The following is a 21,791-nucleotide window of genomic DNA, read 5'->3' on the forward strand; positions in this document are numbered from 1 at the left end:
TCGTCTACAACATATCGGTATGTTATGCACCGTAAAAAAATAACAAATCTTACCCAAAATAAGCAAATAAGCGCAAAAAACATGATATCACACTGAAAAAGTGGAAATGACATGGTAAAGTACAGTTTGTTTGAAGCTGTTCGCACTCCAATAAAAAGTTGACAAGTGGGCATTTCTCTTTCTACCCGCAGTAGATATACTAACAGATCATTCCATATATCACAACACCGAGCTGTACATCACAAGTGCATATCCGGTATGGTGTCCTCTACGATGTCTTTCTGGAATATTCTTACCTTTTTTTAGTAAATTCTACAACGTGAAACGCCGTCTGTCCAAACTTGCTAGTTTCTTTCTCAATTTTGCTCTTTCATTTGCGTACTTCATGCACTCCAAAACGTAATGACCAACATTCCCATCTTCATAACCACATAGCGTTCTGGTGAGCTGGGTCGATGTATATTGAGCAGGAAGCTGTTTGTATATGCTAGTTCCACTCGAAGTCTGTGGAGTAAGGTATCTAAGTTTTGTGGGACATCTACTACTTATGTCGATCAACCTAATCAAGTAATGATTGTTTTGATTTAGGGCTATGAAACCACTTTTCCATAGAACAGTGGTTAGTGGAGTAGAAAAAATGAAGTGTGCTTCATTGCATATTCGCGATTAGACCGGAAGTGGAATTATCGTGAGGATGCACTGCCCCCCTACAGGTTCTTCGAACAAGTGTGCGTCTACTGCGGCAACTTTGCCGACTTGATTCCGGTGTCGTTCGTGCTCGGGTTCTACGTGTCGGTGGTGGTCAAGCGCTGGTGGGACTGCTTCACCGCCATCCCGTGGCCCGACTCGCTAGCCTTCTTCGTCAGCACCTTCTTGCATGGACAGGTACACACGACTCGCACAGATCTCGAGCATCGCTTCCTGCATCGCTGTTCGTGCTTGCCAAGTCTCCGGCTACCTGCGCACCACCTTTGCCTGCAGTACGTGCTTCCCTCAAGCCTTCCTCTATATTGTGCTGTCTGGTTGGCTGAAGTAATCACAAATAACTTATAAACGGGGTCAGGTGGTAACACTTATCATTGCGTGCAAGTTTGTTTTCTAGCAACCCGGGGAATATACAACCGTACCGCAATGAACCTGCAAAGTACGTTGTACGTTGTGCCGCGCAATGAAGGCTTTTCGCGACACAGTGTAGTTGCAATGCCATGCGTGACGGCTTTCAGTTCACTGCAGTGCTATCAGGTCAGTGAAGAAAAGAATACGGACTCAGTGTAAACGATTGTTGGATGTTAGCGCCTATGTGTACGAGTATACTGTTTTGACTGTTTATTGATTGATATGTGGGGTTTAACGTCCCAAAACCACTATATGATTATGAGAGACGCCGTAGTGGAGGGCTCCGGAAATTTAGACCACCTGGGGTTCTTTAACGTGCACCCAAATCTGAGCACACGGGCCTACAACATTTCCGCCTCCATCGGAAATGCAGCCGCCGCAGCCGGGATTCGAACCCGCGCCCTGCGGGTCAGCAGCCGAGTACCTTAGCCACTAGACCACCGCAGTGGGGCTACTGTTTTGACTGTGCGTCCACGGGGTGCTTATCGAAGCTCACTCACCTCACAGTTGACTACGCACAATGGAAGCGCATGCTGAGGGTAAGAAAGTTCCTTGTGAGATAGAGAGACAAAAATTTATTGTAGCTGAAAGCTGAAAAGTTGGCTAAAATCAATTTTTGGACCTACTACTTGCTGTTAGGCTAGGGGAACTCACTAGGTCAAAATCTGCCGACGTAGTTTTTTCTCATCTAAGGAAAGATGGACGTCAGTGGTTGTTCACTTGCTTTTATGACAGTATTTCTCGTGCTTTATCATTCCAAATTTTGAAGGAATCGATATTTCCTCACGGTAAACTGTGTGTGCACCAGCGGAATATAACGGTTTTTAAGAAAAACTTGACTTAGGCAAGGGAGTTTTGATGAGCGCATCCTTCGTTTACTTTGAACTTGGTAGATTCATTTTCTGAAGTTCCTTGATCAGTAGGTCTTTTTTTTCGTCCGGTGTTTTAAGACCATAAAGCTTCTTGCTGCGGCAAGGACGAAGTTAAGGCATGTTCACCAACACCCATGGTTACAACAAATTCTTAACCGTCAAGCTGGTACAGTCTAACAGGAGTGGTGGGGCTCCTCTCTATGGTAATTCCCTTAGGCAACACTGCAACGAGCACCCCGGCTGATAACCGTGCCTACCTATACCTTGAGCTCGCTACTCTTTCGCTACTGCTTCGCAAAGCCCTGGCTTCTTTGCACCGCTGCCTGCGTATCTGTGCCTGCTGATAGCACCCTCCTATTGTTGATGCTGACAGCAAAACGTGTTCTCATTATTTGCACAATGATGTCATTGTTGATGCTAGCGAGGAGCTTTTTATAAGGTCAACCTGCTTGTTCTTGAAATGACCGTGTTGTCTTTATGTGGCGTGCCTTCATTATTTCGGAGGTGACTCGTGTACTGAAAGCACATTCGTATTGTGGTATCAAAAGAATGTCATTCGTTAGTGGAAAGGTGGTTGCGCCAGCGTTGCTGCGAATTGAGGCTGAAGTTTATCAGATCAAATAATTAGCAGAAATTGCTATATCGGTAATAGGAACTCTTACAAGGGTGATAAGGCATAAACGCCACAATGATAGCAAATAGCAAAAATGCACTGAAAGATCAATCTTCAAGCCCCTTCGAAGGAGGGCGTGTTTACTGTATGCCGTGAGCTCTCTGCAACACTTTTCCTTGCTTCGTCACATGCGTGCTGCCGAGAAACGCGAGTGCGCAACGTAAGTGTGACGTAGGAGAGTGCCAGCCTGGGGCTGTAACGTGACGCAGGACGAACGTGGTCGGCTGATGCGTCGCACTATCATGCGCTACGCCAACCTGTCTTCCATCATCACCTTGCGCTGCATCAGCCCACCCGTCAAGAAGCGCTTCCCGACACTGGACCACCTCGTCGACGCTGGTACGTGTGCCTTGTTGTCTCTCTCTCTCTCTCTCTCTCTCTCTCTCTCTCTCTCTCTCGCATAGCCCCATATTTAGTACCAATCACCGTAAACGTGAATATGCTTATCCTGTCCCCTAGAGGCCTTACCACATGTAAGCGTTGCAGCCCGCCAGCGCTTGGACTTTTGACCTGGTGCTGCACCCCTTCCCTATGGAGAGAGAGGACGCGCGGCTACACGAAGTTGGGCGTCGACTCTTTTAAAAGGGGGAGAGCGTGGGGCCGCGTCATAAGGAAGTTTTAAAACAACGTTTGCAGGCGCTGCGTGCGTTGCGGGCATAGTGGGCACGTTATGAGTTTTAGAATAGCGTTCTCCATAGGAAAAAGTGTGGGGACCTTCGCCCTGACCATAATCCCAAATGCACGGAAGCTACACACAGCACTTCGCGGGCCTCGCGGGCCGCGATCAACGCATGCTATTTCGAACTTTCTGCGGGCGGGCCACGAACGCGAATAACGACTTGCGTTACGACGCATGCGCAGTGGCAGCGACCCCACCACAAGGGCTCGCGGTGCGCTATTCTAAAGCTCCCTACGGGCTGTAACGCGCACGTGTGGTCAGGCTTTACCAAAATTCAGTTGGGAAATTGGTAGGAACCCCATAAGACACGCTACAGAAAGCGGTGGTCACTACGTTTGTGCAGCTTGAGTACCGTAGTCAGCTTCTGTATACGTACGGTTTTCGCTAACAGGGTACTAAACAGGCCTTGCGAGCGTACGTAGCGGGCTACGATCCTACGGGTGGCTTCTAGTATACGAAATAAAGCGATGAAGTTTGTCAATCATAAAGGGTGAGTGTGGTGCAACGACAAGTGAGCTCGGCATGAGACAGGCTGTGCTTTTGTTCGAACTAAAATGTATCGTATGAGAGTCAGCGTTCTCAAGTATATACGACGAAGGCGACATACTTTCATTGGCAAACGCACCGTTGCGCACGGAGGCGCCAAGACGCTACGATCAGTTCACGAAACAGCGGAAGGGTGCCCCGGTGCGCTCCAGTGCGAATTGATGAAGATTCCGTAATGAAGTGAGAGAGGCACTTCTGTCTCATTACGTGTATTGAATGCGAAATCACGGGGTTCTATCTGAGATGACAATATCGACACTAATATCACGTGGCATTGTCACAGAACTAATGAGAACGAACACACAACTATGCCAATAAAAGTGTACGTATGTTGACAGTATAGTAAATATAATGAAAAGGGGAACAAGGAAAAGTGGACGAAAAGATACCTTGTCTCTGGCAGGTAACGAACCTGCGACTTTCGAATGACGCGTCTGATACTGTACCAACTGAGCTACAGTGATGACCATTCTTTCTTGAACGTTATGGAATACATATATGTATTTAAACGTGGGAGTGTCAGTCAGCACCGCTAGAAGCCATGGCGGCGATTATGAAACATGATTTTTTAGAAGAATATATTTTTTTCTAATATACGACATTAGGATTACTAGAATATGCGCATTTGGCCTAACCTGCATTTGTTCAGACTTGTTTGTCGATGTTAAAATCCTTTGAATACAGAAATGCAAATACACCCATGAAATCACTGAGGCCTTCTGCACTAAAATATTTAGAAAGGCCTGCGTCAGTGAGCCATCCTTGTCCCTGCTTGAAAGAGACACCCTCAGCATATGCGTTGATGCGTAGTATTTTGTATCCTTTGCGGTTCCTTGCCTACATTCTGATGTGCCTATCTGTTCAGCTGGTAGTTTAGGGCATGTTACATTTGTTTGTATAAGCGTTTTGCAGAAACCTGGAGGTTTACAAACAGGGTTTAGCCTAAATTGAGGACACACGCACGCACCGAGCGATGGAAAGTAAAATGATAGGTTTAAACCTTAAGAGACAAGAAGAGAGAAGAGTGAATCAGGGAACAAACAACCAAGTCAAGGATATCCTTGTTGAAATGAAGAAGAACAAAAGGATAATCCGCGCATTTAGCGTGTAGGCAGGGTAACCACTGATCATTAAGGCTAACTGATTGGATTTCCAGAGAAGGCAAGCGGGTTAGGGGCAGACGGAAATTCAGGTGGGCAGATAAGTGTAAAAAGTTTGCTGGTATAAATTGGCAGCAGCAAGCACATGACCGAGTCGACAGGCGGAGATTGGGAAAGACCTTTGTCTTGCAGTGCACGTACTGAGGCTGATGATGATGATGATGATGGGTGAATATTTAAGGTGTGTCAGTAGTAATCTAGCACGATAATTCATATTGTTGCACAGAATGGTATGCAAATGTTGATCCATGTTTTTTTTACAAAAGCTACGTTTCCTAACAATATATTATTGAAAGCAACTTTGGTAACACAGGTGGAATACCGGTGGCGTCTGTGTTTTCTTAAATGTATTGATTAAATGTAAGCAATCGAATTTCCACACGTTCTTTTGTATTGAAGAGTGTAGATATCTTTGAAAAATGCACGTTTCGCTCTAATAAAGTTCGGCCCATAATAAGTGCCACTGCAGTCGGTTCCAACCAAGCCTCCGTATTCAAAAACGCTCTTTTGCCACCATCTTCAATGCAGCACACACGCGTTTCAGACGGAATGTCTTTGGGTGGTGCAACTGCCGCGCAAATGCGTTTAAAATGCGCTGCCATGTTGATGTGTCGTCGTTGCAGGGCTGTTGCTTGGCAACGAGCGTGAGGTGTTCGAGCAGCTGAAGACAAACCACTCGACGTACTGGATGCCTCTGGTGTGGGCTTCAAGCATCGCTTCGCGGGCACGAAAGGAGGGACGCATAAGGGACGACTTCGCGCTGAAGACAGTCGTCGATGTAAGCACCTTTCCTTCATCATTACGTCGCCTGGTCTTCTTTAGTTCGTGGGGACACTGCCGCGACATGGCGTGATTATTGAGTGAGCTACTTCACGTGTACAATCTGTCGGCTTGAAACTTTTTTCATTGTTAGTGCTGTTGCAGTCATAATAATCGTATACATTCAATTTTAGTTGCACATGTTTATGGGCTAGATGATGCATTATTTCACACAAACACACACACACACACACACACACACACACACACACACACACACACACACACAGACACACACACACACACACACACACACACACACACACACACACACACACACACACACACACACACACACACACACACACACACACACACACACACACACACACACACACACACACACACACACACACACACACACACACACACACACACACACACACACACACACACACACACACACACACACACACACACACACACACACACACACACACACACACACACACACACACAAAGAATTTTTCAAAGAAAAAAGTTGCAGCTTTGCCACAAATACAAAGCAATGAAAACGGTTTTCCGATGGCTTCTGCGTAGCACCAGTCTTGTGCCACTCCTTTCTTGGCAGCATTGACAGAACGTTGTTGGAGATTTCCGGTGAGCATGAAGCGTTGAAGTGTTCTTGGTATGTTAATGGTCTTTTAATTATTTAAAGAGATGCTTCTCCCTATCAACGCACTGCGCAGGACGTTTTACCCCCTTTTCAAAGTAGAAGCCAACGGCTTAGAAATCACCTACAAATTAGCACAGTGCTGCAAGTTGCAGTTTTTAGATATTGAAAAATCTTTCAATGACGAAGGCGTTTGCTGGATGTGTCGCCCACATATGTGTCACCCACGTGAAATTAATAATGCCTTTCGATACCACTCATTCAGAGATGGTGAAGCGTGGGATAGCGCTAATGTATCTGCAAGCACCACTAAAAAATCCTGGGACCATAAAATGCAAGAATGCCTAGAAGACCAGGTCCCGAAGTTAAAACAGGATGGCTATCCACCCATGGTTTCCGCCACAAGGTTATTAAACGCTGTGGTGGAAACCTTCTTGAAAAAAAAAAAATGAAGGCAGAAGTTAACACTAAGGTTGGGCAGTAAGAACCTTCTAAACAAAACAAAACGAAACGCCAGTCGTATACATATAATCGCTTAGATGCACAAAATAACCCATAACCTGAAAGACCTGGCTGCGAAGCACAGTGTTCTAGTGTTTTTCTTCTGCCCCATAAAGATATCTTTGAGTGCTGTAAAGCAGATTCGCCATACAAACAAAAACATATAAGAACCCCAGGTGGTCAAAATTTCTGGAGCCCTCCCCTACGGCGTCTCTCATAATCATATGGTGGTTTTGGGACGTTAAACCCCACAAATCAATCAAACAAGAACATATGCCTAAAAAAGCATGGAAACGCGTCTGTTGAATGTGCGGTAGGTGTATCTGATAAGATTCCGCTGACACGTGGGAAGTCATATATTGACCAAACTGGCCTATGCTTAAATGATCGTTTTGCCGGTAATAAGCGTGAATACAGAATGGCATGGACCCGCCACTGTGGTGTAGTGGCTAAGTACTCGGCTGCTGATCTGCAGGTCGCAGGATCGAATCCCGGCTGTGGTGGCTGCATTTTCGATGGAGGCGGAAATGCTGTAGGCCTATGTGCTCCGATTTGAGTGCACGTAAAAAACCCCCCGGATGGTCGAAATTTCCGGAGCCCTCCACTACGGCTGGCTCTCATAATCATATGGTGGTTTTGTGGCGTTTAACCCCACATTAGCCAAATGGCGTGGGCGTCCTCATGCCCTATTATTCAAAGGCTGCGTGGGGAATGATAGAAGAAAGTGCGATGCGAAGCTGAAAGAAACAAAGTCCTTGAGCAGAAGCAAAGAAGACAGCCTGTGAACTGATTGAAGCTTTTTGTATCGATAGACGCAACAGCAGTTGTACCATTTTGATTGCAATTTCTAAAAGTGAATGTGCGTTTTCGCATGCATTGTGCTGCAATTCGGGTTTTGATTGCAGATACGCTTTTCGAAGCTTGATCTGCGCATGTGAGCTTTCTTTTCCTTTTTGTTTTTTTCCTTTTTTTAAATATTCATTCGCCTGAAGTGTGAATCCAAAAGTTGTAAATGTACGTAGGTATTATCGTGTCTGTGTTTCGTGTGTTTCCTTTCTTGCGCAAACCTTCCTTTAAGAAAAAAAAAGCATTTCGTTCTACAGCAAAACAAATGCCTAAAATGTACTGCCCATCCTTCGTCGACGGAACCCCGTCTTGGTAGGTTATTTTTCTGGAGTAGTCTTAAGATAACAATTTGCTCTTTTGCCCTGCTTCTAAAACGCTGTAGCACCTGTATCAAACAACCGAGACTGAGGAATCTTTATCATGAGTAATAAATTATACTCTCGCAAGTGTAGGTCTCCTCGTTGTCATCAACATTGAAGGGGCACTAAAGAGAAACGATTATTGGGTTACGATTGATACACTGCTCTCTGAGAACTCAAACGTCATAGGTTTTACTGTCATAAGTTCAATAATAACGGAAAAAATAAAGGCTGAGGTTTTAAAATTTGCCTCTGAAATTTTCGTACGTGACATCCACACTTTCGAGATGTATTTTACGTATTTTCATGGCATTGGCTCAATAGAATTTTCTCAAACGTCGTGTGCGGGGTTCAGGGCACCCACAGATGACATTGTACTTCAGTTTTGTTGATTACAAGCTACAAGGACACAGAACACGCCTTGAAAATCTATGACGTCACGGCGTTTGGTGCGGGAATCTCAAGATGGCGTGTCCACACGCATTTTTTTTTCGTGCCTTTTTTCGCTTACGAAGCGTCGTGTTGCTGTAAGGGTGGTGTTTTCAGGATTTTGAAATTGTACTTTACTAACACGTTAAAAATAGTTTTGCTGTTTAGTGTCTGTTTAGCATCAATGGTGTCCCTTTCAATCAAGCCTCACGCTTACAGAAAATCGTTTCTTGAATATTCCACTCCTAACTGAATAATTTCACAGATTAACAAAAGAAAATGACGTAGTTTCTGCTGCTTTCGTCAGATTTGTCACAATTCGTCTTGTGAAACTTCTTTGAAACTCAAATCAGCAACATTTTCTCATCTATCTGCAGGAGATCGCCCGCTATCGAAGTAACTGTGGCAGCTTGTTCAACTACGACTGGATCAGCATACCCCTCGTATACACTCAGGTCAGCAGAGAATTCTTTTTGCGGGTTCTGTCTGCAGTAACCACGGCGCTCGTCGTTCTTTTGTCAACAAACAAGTGAAAGAGCTGGGAAACCTCTCGTACTTGGTGATTTTCATTGGCAAAAAAAAAGCGTGCCTGTTGAAAGATGCTTTCGTTATCTCATGTAAAAATACTTCTATCTATACTTGTGAACCTGACAGAGAAAGAGGGAAGACGACTAGCCATATTCACCGCTTGAAGCGATACCGAGTGCGACTGTTGCAGCAGGAAAGGAAAATACTGTAAATTAAGAGGAGAGCAAACAATGAGCAAGACGAGGAGCACACTATCCAAACTCTTTCAGCATTACCAACAATAGTATTACGCCATAACTGGGAATAACTGCAGCGCTTCTGTTTGTACGCCTCACGTTGATTAGGTGGACGACTTCTGGCATGACTATCATGTGCGGCTTTCATGTGCGTGCTTATTCCTTGTTAGCTCGGGAAAAACAACGCGAAAAGGACGAAGGCATAGACACACGCGTAAACGTAATAGCTTCCAGTGACCAATTAGTTTTCTTACCTGATGGTTTTGTTTGGCAATTTCTTTGGGAAGGTGTGCGCAGTCTGGTGCGATGTAAAAAGAGTGGCTGGTGTAATAAACATTTCATTCGCAATTTCAGTGCTCTTATGAGTACAGGGCTCATTTGTTCTTATTCTTTTTGCGCTGTCTTTCCCCAGCTAAGGATGAACCTACTCGCCCTAATTGAATTCTTGTTAGTTATTGTGCCTGCGAAGTTCTCAATTGCGTCACTCAGCCTGACTCGCTGCCTTTCTTGGCTTCTCTTACCCTACCAAGCTCTGAAAATGGGCTACGGGAGCGATTTTTCTTCCATCGGCTTCATTGGCTATAGTTATTCGTGTAATCCTGAGAATGTTAGCCGGCGCCACTCATAGATATAGTAGTGAGAATGCAGCAATACTTTGTGCCGGCTAGGGTTATGTACCACATCATCTTTTCACAACCTGGCAGCTGGCCCATGGACCCTGCATAATTTCTGAATGCATCGAGCCTGTTTGAATGAGATGAGACCTTTGAAATGAAAAAAAAAATGAAAGAAGGGAATAAATCGGGTCTTGCTTCTTATCTGTGGCTGGCAGTGAAGCACGCTGAAAGAATGAACCAAAAGATTTCACACGCGTTTCTTCCTTACGCAGCTGGCTTTCTTTCTTCACTCATTCACACAACGTCGGCCTGTGTGCCACATGCAATTCGCAAGAATTTGGTGATACGGCATGAGAGGGCAGGGGAAAGTCGTGATTGATGAAGCTGAAAGCTCTCATAGGGGCCTTATGCATTCACCTAAGAAGACTCGAAGGCGAGACCCAGCTTTATTTTCTTCTCACTTGACGCATTGATAATCAGCCGACGTTCTAATCACCCAAAAGCTTTCTGCATCGAACGGGATTTTGGAGCTGCTTCCTGGACTGAAAGGCACTGCAACCTTTGTACGTGGTGGCTTCTGTTTATGATGCTTGAATAATGACCCGAAGGTCGCAGGATCGAATCCCGAGCGAGGAGGCCACATGTTCGATAGGGGCGAAAATGATCAAGGTCCATGTATTTAGGTTTAGATGAACGTTGAAGACGCCTGTAGCCTAGCATGGTCTAGTGGTCGAAATTTCCGGAACGGTTCATTAGGGCGTCCATATGATGAACATGTCGTGGTTTTGGAATGCCGAACCCCCGAAGTTATTACGATTATTACCCTTTATGCTCCTCACCTGGTTTTACACTGTCAGCATTACCAGCTCATTTTTGACCAAGCGTTGAGGTAGCGTGATCACGCTATGTTTACACCAAATATTTTCACAGTCGGTTTCGTCACGTCACGGCAGAGGGGGATATAGTCCCGTGAGTATGATTTTTCGCATCAGTCGTGCTGACACATGGCATAGTCTGCTTGACAGATGGCATAGTCTGCCACTTCCAGAATTCAGAGTTCTCGCAATGACCACGGGGTGTTTCGCCACTATAGTTGTCTAGGCTGTCTTGCGTGGTGAGGAGGAATACTTCAAGAACACCGAGACATTGCTTAAGCGTATAGAGAAAAAATACAGTAGATAACACGTGTTTTGGGAACCAATTTTGTGCGACGTAGAAAGTGTTGCGTAAGGGGATCATCCGAAATATTTTAGTACAGTATTGTTACTCTATGACATCGTGAACTTGCGCGGAAAACTAAAAGAACCCTGTTACATTACTGCGATGCGCTCGTTAGGGGTGCTTTTCATTAAACTATTGATAGAATCTTTGACCATATATACCGGTAAAAAAAAGGAACATTGGTGCCCAAGTGATGCTTGCTGTAATCGATGCTTTGTTCAGTACAACTTTCTTTATAGGACAGCTTCTGGGAAAGAAACCTTATATCAAATACCTAATCTACTCGAAAACAATAGTGCGTGAACTTTTTGTATAACTTATTGCTAAAAGCGGTCTAAGTAAGTGCCCTGTACTGTACCTATAGCTATGTTATTAATTAGAAATATTTCTTTTAGTGCCTTTGTACGTTTGTATAGTTGTGTAAAAGTCGCTCATTTCTGTCAAATGCATATTTATTTATTGTACTTGGTCTTCTGATTTATTATTTTCCTTGTTTTCGTTTTTTACACGTTTCCTAATTATTTTGCTATGGTGCAATTGACGTTGACTGTAGCGTGATATTTTAGGTATATGTTTCAAACATAATTTCTACTTTTCGAATTCGGATTTTGCATAGGGAAAAAATTTGTGTATTTTCGTTTCATGGCATTTCAGCAATATGTGGTTGGAGGGACCCTAGTCAGGCAGATGTTATCTGCGTTCAGTCCTTTGAATCTACGCAAATATTTTTGTCTAATTAAATGTAATCAACGAATAAGAAAACTTTAACAATGCTTTTTGTCGGGTGTGTTCGTGGTGCCACATTTGCGTAAGCGCTCATCAACATGACAACAATACGATGACACTAAGAGAAATCACTTTGTGTACCGTCAAGTTTACATGTTTCTTTTGTCACTTACGAGCAGTGCTTACTACTGCTACAAGCTGTTACGAGTGTTGCTGACGAAGTTACCATTGCCAAGTTCACGTTTCCAGAAATATCGGGAAAAGTAGAGGGGTGGGTGACCTCCGCTGTAGCTGCATTGGCAGAGCATCGAACGCGTAATTGGCCGAAGGTTGCAGTTTCGATCTTTGCAGGGAACAAGTTGTCTTTTCGTCCACATTTGTATCATAATCGCTGCAATACACTGCAAAGGATACCACGAACCCACTCCCTATACTTTCAATACCCTTCGCTGGCAGGCTCGTTGGGGATGCATATTTTGTACGTAAAACTGCTCGAACGAAACAATGCACAAGAAATGAAGGAAGAAAGTGAAAATTTTAGGCTTGTTCTTCTTGGTTAGACGCAATATTAGTGACAATTGAAACCTAATGATAGCAAGAAAAGTACACTCGATAATAATAGTAGAGATTTAAATTTAAATGTGATGAAAGTAAAGTTGATGCAAATGAGAGTTTCAGCTGGCTGGGGCTCAACCTGCGACCTTTAGATAACGCATCTGATTTCTACCGGCTGAACTACAGCACTAATTATCCTCCCGTCCACTTTATAAAGTATATGTGAATTGAAACCTGGGAGGCTTGGTCAGCGCAGGTAGTAGCCATGATACGAAATACGTCATTTGAAGGCCAACTTACAAGGGTGGCGACTTGATTATGGAAACGTTCTTTCTTTGGTGCACGCTGGCCTACCACCTCGAGCAAGACGAAGGTGCGCGAGGCGTGAGTGAAGAAGGTGAATAAGGGGGCTGCCTTGACTTTTTCCCACAAACTTTTTCACGGGACGTTTTTGATACAAACATCTCCCGTGAAATGCATATTTCTTACTAAATGTCCTTACTGGATTGCTACTACTTATAACTCGTATTTGAAGGTAGGAGGCCGAAAGGCGCCATTTTTGATCTTCATGAAATTCACCTCATGAGCCCTAGCTCACAAGAGGCCTTAGTCAGGCCGACTCAACCCTGCTGTACAGAATAACTACACGATCGGTGTACACTACGGCATGGTTGTTTAAACTCAAGGGTAAACTACTTCCCCGTGGTGCACTGAATGCAACTAAGTCCCGAATTTCCAGCACTATACATCTGGCCATGGAGGCGTTTTTGGGCTAAAAGCAAGACACTGAAGGACAGCATGAAGCAAGTGTTTCTCTGTGGATTTGCGAAGACGTTATGTTTCTGGCAGATGCGCGGTGGATGGAAAAGCAACTAGTTATTCTGCTTTCACGTTTTCTACGAGAGAAAGGATTAGGCGATGTATGGTGAGACGATACATAAAAAGAGTCACTCAGGCGAAGCTATTGCCAGCTGGGTCTGCCAGTATAACCCTGCATGTGGCAACATTATCACCCCGACCACCACCGCTATCAAAAGGCGCCGTGTAGAGCACCTATTACGTGAGATACTGGTATTAAAGAGTGCTCTCACTGTGATCAAGAAAGCTAATAATATTTGAATGCACTTAGGAGCCGACACAGACCCACTAAGAATGAGATCGAGCCGTCGTGAGTAGTCTGAGTCTAAGTGGGATCACCTGAGTAATATTTTGGGCAGTCTGAGTTCGAGTGCAAACGTTTGAGAAATATTCAGTTAGCGTGAGTCGAAGTCACGAGAAGTTGGCTGTGACAGAGTGCGAATGGGGGATAAAAGCGAAATGTGTTTCTAAAGTTAGGACTAATTTTTTCACCGACATATCCCCACACCATAGAAGAAATATCACGTACCAAAATACGTGTAAAGACGAAGGCAAGCGCTGTACCCCTCCTTGATTTAACTTAATCGGACTGGCTCGTAGAAGGTTACCCGCTGCTATATATGGTGTGCTACACAACATTCTCAGGTGACGACACTGGCGGTGTACACGTTCTTCCTGGCGACGTTGTTCGGAAGTCAGTGCCTCAACCCAGAGGCCGGTTACAAGGGACACGAGATCGACCTGTACGTGCCCATCTTCAACTTCCTGCGGTTCTCCTTCTACATGGGCTGGCTCAAGGTAAGGGAGGTCGCAGAGACGGTTCCCCATATCGCTGGGAAACTCGGGTCAATAGTTCTTGCAATGAAGGCAGTCGCACTACTTGCATTTGCAGACGCACCCAAAGGCCATTTTACTGTACTCGTGGTCTGCTTCCACACAGGAGGAGGAATGCGAAATGATCAATTAAGGGTATTAATTGCCCAGTTTGAGGCAAAACGTTCTTCTGAAGAGGGCTGAAGGAGGGAGAAGGCTCCCACATGGGAGGTTGCTTGTGCGTTTGTAATAGAGTTGATGCGCACATGTGTTGTAGAAGACAAGCATGTAACATCCAGTTACGTATTTCGCGGTAAATATATTTGACCGACATCTGCCTGTCTGGCTAAAATTATGGGAATAAAAACTCTCCAGTCTCAAGTATATATAGTTTTCACTTTTTAATTTTAAAAAGTGGCCCTACGTTTTGAGACTCGTTCGGCTTTCTCAGCGTGTGAATGTGTAGCCGGCTCTAAAGCTAGTGACTTTTCTTGTTGGTTTTCTCCCTCTCCACCATCGTTGTTCTTGCCGCTCTCGTGAATGTGTTGTGTCCTCACCTTGCGGAGAGAAACAGCTGCAAGGTTGGGCAGTTCAAACGGCTCGATTTCTATTGCGATACAAAATAGAAAAGTGATGCAAGATGTTAGACAGTCTAATTAGGTTGAGTTTCTTTATGTTTACGCTTAAAGCTCATTTGGATCACGGCTCCTGTGGTAGTTCTCTCGCAGCCAACAAAACAGTGCTTTATGTGAATGGCTTTCATGGACACAATTATCTTGATGCTTTCTGAACTTGAAGCAAGTGCTTTTGCTACGTGTACCATGCAGGTAGCGGAAACTCTAGTGAATCCTTTCGGCGAAGATGATGACGACTTCGAGATGAACTACGTTATCGACAGAAACGTTCAGGTAAGCTGGGTGTAGTCAAACTCTTTGCTGCTCCCTTGCAAAGTAAAAACCGGAAACATGAAGTACAAACATTAACGCAACTCGCGAAACGTTGTGAACTATGTTAAACAGCACTGACAGCACTGGAAAATCCCGCGTGGTGGTGGGAAGTTTAACAAGGGAAAACTGAAGTTTGTGCTGCGAGCGTGTCGTTGGTAATTTGTCTTTCATACGGAACAGAAAATGATAGGTCAAATTCCCAAGAATAGAAATATCCTGAGTTGAAACCAGGGACACTGACAGATACAATAATAAATCTGGAGACGACCCATGTGGTCGCAGCACGACAACCGATGACCAGCTCGACCAAAGAAATAGCCCTTCTCCTGAGTCAGATGGTGCCGTACCAAGTTTTCTGAAGGATTACGTCAGTATTGAGGGCGCGCATGTAGACGTTGGTTCCTGTTCATCCACTTTTTAGGAGAAAATGCCACTGGCTTCAAAAGCTGTGCTGCACTATAGACCTAATAAATGTATGCAATCAATGGTAGGCGCCGTCGGCATACTCAGGGTGCCTAGGCTCAGCCCACAGCCTAGGCGCTCCGAGCACGAAGCGTTCGGGAGGAGTCTTCCATCTATTGAACACTCCTTTCACACGCTCTGTGCTCCCAGGCATTAAGGCATAGTAATTTTACCATTTTACGGTAAATACAAAGCTGTATTAAACTCCTCACTTGAGCAGGTTTTTCAAGATTCGAAGCAGCTTTTGCTCGAGGCTGTGTCCTTCTTTCTCTTACGCGTCCAGTCTCCCACTGCGCATGCTTATCCCCCTCCCCCGTCTCTATCTTCCTTTCCTCTCCTACCCTCCCCACTGTCTCTTTCGAGTCGGCGGCGCAGGAAACGAGACGTTTACTCAGTACAAACGATCACTTCGTAGCCGTTGATCGTCGGTTTCGCGGCATTCCACGTTTCTGTAGGACACAGCGCGACTGATTTGGCTAGCACGGGATCACGTTTGATGTCTCTGGCTTGTGCGTGGAGGGACCAGCTGTTTAACAGTGCTGTAGTCATGGTCACTGGCAGCGTTAGTGGTCCTGCTTAAAGCGACGTAGACGAGCTTCTGTGGGTGCCGTTCACCATCTCCCCGCTCCTTCACCTCCGCACATGGTTCCCTTTAGCGGGAGATGGCGTAACTTTTTATTATAATGCAGTTTTTTTAATAGTTTTCTTTGTCACTTCTTCAAAACTGTGCTTGGAATGCGTGTCAGCAGCCTGCTCCTGGCTTCCAGGTGTCGTACCTCGTGGTGGACGAGATGCACCAGAACCACCCGGAGCTGCTCAAAGATCAATACTGGAACGAAGTGCTCGCACCTGAACTCCCTTACACGCTGGCGTCGAGCAGATTCTACTGCTTTCCTCACCAGGGTTCCACCGCGTGTATGATGTGAGAGCTTTTTCACTTCTGCATGAGTGGGGCAGGAAAAGCTTATTGATTTGAATTTTCAGCTAGTTGGTGTTTCTACAATGATATCATCATACCGAGCGCAATAACTTCGTTTCTTTTGTGGAATGAAAAAAAAATCTATTACCACGGGTTGCGTGTTCCAGCTGACGTTTCAACAAGCGGACGTGCTTCCCCGACAATCTTCGATATATCTTCCGCTTCCAGTCCTCTTTTGAATTTAGGTTGTGCGTCTTATTTGCGCTATTTACGATCATATTATTGTAAAGCTTAGTCAGGCTGCACATGGCCTAATTTTCAGTCTCTTCAAATAAGCTCATGACGCAAACACTTAATTAAAGACGCTGTAAACACAGCAGTATAAAAGTAATCACACCTATCAGACCGAACCAATTCAAGTCGTCTGTCACCAAAAATACAGTTTTCAACAAATATTGTGGCTCTGCTGTAGAGAAAATAAGTTTTATATTCATATGGTGAAAGCGGTGCTCTTCCCCGAACATAGAGTCTACCTTAAGAAAGGTTGGTCATGATCTATCTCTCCCTGTCAACTCGTCATTGTTTAGCTGTCATATGGCAACACACTAGCTGACGTTGAACGTTCAAGGCTATGCTGCTAGCTTTGATGTATAAGTACGCTAGTCCTCACAGTCCTTCGTTTAGTAATCTTTAGGTGTCGGTTCAAAGGATGTGGGCTTATATTTCAGGGGCGCAATTCTTACTCTTTCATTACCGCATTGAGTGTCGTAGTTCGGTGCCTGTCGTGGCCGACATAAGAAGCGCAGCAAGCCATGAACTTGAACGTCGAGTGTAGAGAGGATGGCGGAAGAGTGGGAAGGGACTAATCAGATGGCCACACGACACTACGAGATGCCGCCATTGTATTCTACAACTGAGCCGCCATAGGTGTGCGCATGTTTCTCCGTCATGAGTGGCGCAGGTTCAGCGCAGCATCCCCCTCCCCTGCTTAGTATGAGGCAGATTTTGGCACCCCCTTTATTCATGTAACAAATGATTGGTGGTGACTCCCCCCCCCCCCCCCCACTCCTGTATGCGCCTCCGATGCGAAAGCTTATCGTCATCTCCAAGAGAGCCTTGAAATTCCTGCCGTCGAAGCAAAAGTGAGGGTCTTACATAATGAAAACACACGTGCAGCTGCGCTGAAATTTCTCGTTCGGAAGAACAGTATCAACGCTGTTTCTTTTATTGTGTGCTGTCGTCATAGTACACATCAGTCATCTGAACTTCCCAAGGGCCCTAGAAGTGGTGCACATATAATCGTCAATAATTAGAGATAGAATCAGGCAAATCCAACGCAGCTGATTGTTGTCGCGTGTGTGTGTCCGATCATCCTCGTACTTAGACTTAACGAAGAAACAACGCTGTTGTAACAATAGACGGTCTACACTAACCAACAGTAACACTTAGTGTTATTCACAGTCATGAGCCATAATAAATGTCCTGGCATAATAATTGTCGCAAATGAACGAATCTGGGAAGGACTCGAGGTCACTTTCTTGTGAGCCTTCACACTCAGTGAAGGCGGATGACCAGCGAAACTGTTTAGCCCACGGCACAAACGATGTGATGCTGAGGACATTTTGGTTTCGAAGGACTGGTTGTGAACTTGCACATTAACACATAAACCAATATGCATAGCCTACCGCGAAATATCGACTACTGTACACGCCATTGAAGATTCACTGCGATGCACAACTTGACAAAGCCAGCTCACTATAGAAGGCCAAGTATACTCCCTTGCCTTAATGTTGGCTTTATGTCCAAGCATTTGTACATTGCACAAATAACATTTTTAATGCAAGAGGTTTAAAGAGGTTGTTTCAAAGAAATTCCATGTCGTTGCTTGAGAGCGAAAATCAGCGTCGTCCTTGAACGAAGTCAAAGTTATATGCAAATAAAAAAACTAGAAAATATATTTATTTGAGTGGAACCGAATATCCGAACTTGCAAACCCTCACTCCATAAACCCGTGCGTTAAGCCACTGGACCACCACTCATATATTACCATCGGCAGTACCGATATCTTGTTTAAACGTGGCAGAGATTTTGCAATCACCCACGGAATGGCGCAATGTACCCTCACACGCTTTATTCATACTTCTTCTATCATACTTGCAGCGAAACTCCGCATAGGTTCCGCGCATCAAAATACCAGCTCCCCATAGACAGAAATCTTGGGGTTCGACTGATTTGAGCGTGATATGCTGGAGAATAAATAATTTTGTAAACAGTATATGTGATGCTGTGCAGCCATGAGCGCCGCCGCATACTGCCTAACAGCGGTTATTATGACAGCGCATACAGCAGTGTCATATTTGTATATTGTATTGCTGCGCCCAGCTAGCGCCACAACCGGCGAGCCACCACGAAATAGACTATTGGGTTGTCGGGGTTTCAGAACGCAGCTTCGTCGCAACTGGTATGGTTGGAGAGCTCTGCCCTGAACGAAATCGCATCACCGGGTTTTGTCGCGCCACTTGCGTGGATGTAGGAGCCGGAGGACGCCCGCACTTTGGCTTTCCTTGCGACGCGGTCTAGGCGTCTTCTGAGAAGGGAAGCCAACCTAGCGACTGAAAAGGCGTTACGGCCACGGCCCCATTGCGCTGTCCCGTTATGCTCTTGAAAGTGAAGCTCAAGAGTCCTCCAAGTTTTAAAGAGGACAGTATTTATTCAGATACTTCAACGTGAACAGTTTGATCTGTCTGTTGGTGTCTTCCCATTGATTCAGCCACCCGCGAAATGTTTAAGCCTGTGATCAAAGCACACTCATCTTATTATGATGGCTGCTTTCATACTTGTAAACATATTGTCAATGAAAAAGACAATAATACGCACAATTTCAGCACAGAATAAATATGGTAGATGTTAGACAGTGTGTCTTTTTGTTTAGAAAAAATACATAAATATTCAATTTGAAAGACAAAAGCGTTTATTACGATGCTTTAACAATGCCATGCTATGAGCGAAAAATCGGGTTTTTATTACGTTTCGACTAAATATTCAGAGATTTTAACTAAAACGACCTGATTGGGTCCCCTACCAGTGAGTATGCGTTAAAAAAAAAGGACTTTCGCTTTTTCATTTTGCTCTTAGATGGCGCCACATTTCGCACAGCACCTCCAGACAGAACACTGTCTTTTGACGACCTTTGCAGCGAAACACGAAGGTACGCGGCCATTTTTTCAAAACGCATTATGAACTATCGTAATTGGAAGGACTTAGAACCCATCTAATGCACTAGCTGCTATCGACGCAAGAATATTGTGGAAACGTTGGTCTTCCTTGGCTCCAAAAAGTTGAAGCGAAGGTTTGCGAGTGTCGTAAGGTATCCTTGTTGGTTGATTACCAAACACCTATTTTCAACGCCTACTGCACGCAAAGACAATGAAATACACAAGGAAGGACACACATCACTACTATAGCAACAACGATCGGGAGTACCTTGCATATACCATAACCTCACTACCCTGTGCATACCACCACAAGGTAGGTGAACAGCTGAGGGCTATAAGGGGGGAGGTCAACTGCTCAGGGCCTAAAAAAACTTGTATTTTTAATATTTATACCGGTAAAACATCCTACACTGTTTGAATTTCGAGGGTGGAGGGGGCGTATGGCACCTCTCTGGCTACGAGCGTGCATTAAGGTAATCAATACAAATCACATGGGAACACTGTGAAACGTGCGCTGAACCTTTACACTTTGAAAATGCAACTAGTGGTAAGCGCGCATTAATAGCTTGTCCACGTTTATGCAGAGAATCTCTTTAGTTGCCTGTCATATGAAAGGTTTGCATGTACAAATACCACCGAGTGCATCGACACGCTGAGCCTTTTCGTGGAACGGGTACTCTCGTCTTCATGGTGGCTTAAAGTGATAGTCTGTCACTTGGAAGGGCGTTTTCAAGGGTCTATTCATTTATTAATGGAATGGATGACAGCCCGTCATGTAAAGTATGCGGGTGCAGTGAAACAGTCATGCACCTTCTCAGTGAGGGCACTCGCCTCAACTGCGATAGAGCAATCCTCTCAACCATGCTAGGCAAGCTGGACAACCACGCCTCACAAAAAACAAAATACTGTGGCCCTGGCTTACCCGGTATGCCTCACGAGCTGCTCTAAGCGCGTTTTTGCGGCTTCTGCAAGCAACTGGACTGAGATATTAACTTTGACTGATCACGGACTATGTTTCTGCCTAGTATTTACGTAGTGCTCCAATCACTTTTTTTTTCATTCTGGGACCAAACTCTTCTTCTTCTCTGTGATTTGTTTACGCCATTTTGTTCGTTCCCAAGTACAGGGTAGAAGTCTGAAACCTTCTGGTTAACATCCCCGTCTTTTACTTTCTTTCTTTCTATCTCTCTCCATGAGACATCCCTGCACTCACACGACTAAGTGCGGAGAGGGTGCAGAGTTATAAAGCGTTCAGGTGGCAGCTTCGTTGTCGTTTGATCGGGTGTCTCGTAATCACACATTTACACATTAGCTCGTCTGTGCGCGTAGTGCTACAGCGAAATCCGATAGATGACAAAAGCTTTGCATCCTAAGAAATTGTGTATACCATTCGTCTTACTCTTAGGCATAGGCGCCAGTAGGATTTTGTCTTTTGGCAGCGAATCGCTGTACTATCATGACGAAGGTGGGGGAGGAGAGGCACTGGGGCAGCTTAGGTGGGGCAAGCACTGGTTCTGTTTGAGGGGGGGGGGAGAGCTGTTCCCCTTTTGCATTCCCTGATGGCACCTATGCCCTCAGGTTCTTTCAGTACTAGCCACATTTATTTTCAAAATGAAGCTTAGGTTCTCATTAAAAGACCCACTAGATGCTCATTATTTTGTAACGAGCGAGAGCAAAGACGTGAGACGACGTCGAAGGCAGCCGAAGGGGCCGTGCCGATCTCGCCACTTTATTCCACGCCTGAAGCGGAACCGTGGCGGCTGTTCACGTCTGACACGCCAGGCAAGGAGCTAAGCTGGTCTAATCCTCGTGCAGCTCGAGCTAGCATCAGCTGCGCGAAAGGTGCGGCGTGGTGATCAAGAAGTGATGATAGTGATGATGGCACTACAGGGCTCCCTCCCCCTTAGCGCTTTGCGCAATTTGAAGGCATATAAAAGGGAGCGGCAAATGCTATATACATGAATAACGATCCATAATGTGTCCATTTGGGAAGTCGAGGTTGTCAACGTGGATGGGCCATAGGTAAGCAGTGGGTCTCCGGCGGGTGACTCTGGGAGAAGCGCAACGGACGAAGAAGGAAG

The 21,791-nt window shown here is 45.1% G+C and overlaps 1 protein-coding gene across 1 annotated transcript in view; it reads left to right on the forward strand.

Moving 5' to 3' along the window:
• LOC119164562 (bestrophin-2) overlaps positions 1-21,791 on the forward strand; it is a 59,122-nt gene that overhangs the window by 1,932 nt on the left and 35,399 nt on the right. The window contains exons 3-9 of the mRNA XM_075870338.1: positions 714-885; positions 2,871-3,000; positions 5,670-5,824; positions 8,991-9,068; positions 14,000-14,152; positions 14,995-15,075; positions 16,344-16,498. Coding sequence (XP_075726453.1) covers positions 714-885; positions 2,871-3,000; positions 5,670-5,824; positions 8,991-9,068; positions 14,000-14,152; positions 14,995-15,075; positions 16,344-16,498 — 924 coding nt within the window. The remainder of the gene's footprint in view (positions 1-713; positions 886-2,870; positions 3,001-5,669; positions 5,825-8,990; positions 9,069-13,999; positions 14,153-14,994; positions 15,076-16,343; positions 16,499-21,791) is intronic.

This window comes from Rhipicephalus microplus, chromosome 8, assembly GCF_043290135.1.
Source record: "Rhipicephalus microplus isolate Deutch F79 chromosome 8, USDA_Rmic, whole genome shotgun sequence".
In the NCBI taxonomy this organism is placed as follows: domain Eukaryota; kingdom Metazoa; phylum Arthropoda; class Arachnida; order Ixodida; family Ixodidae; genus Rhipicephalus; species Rhipicephalus microplus.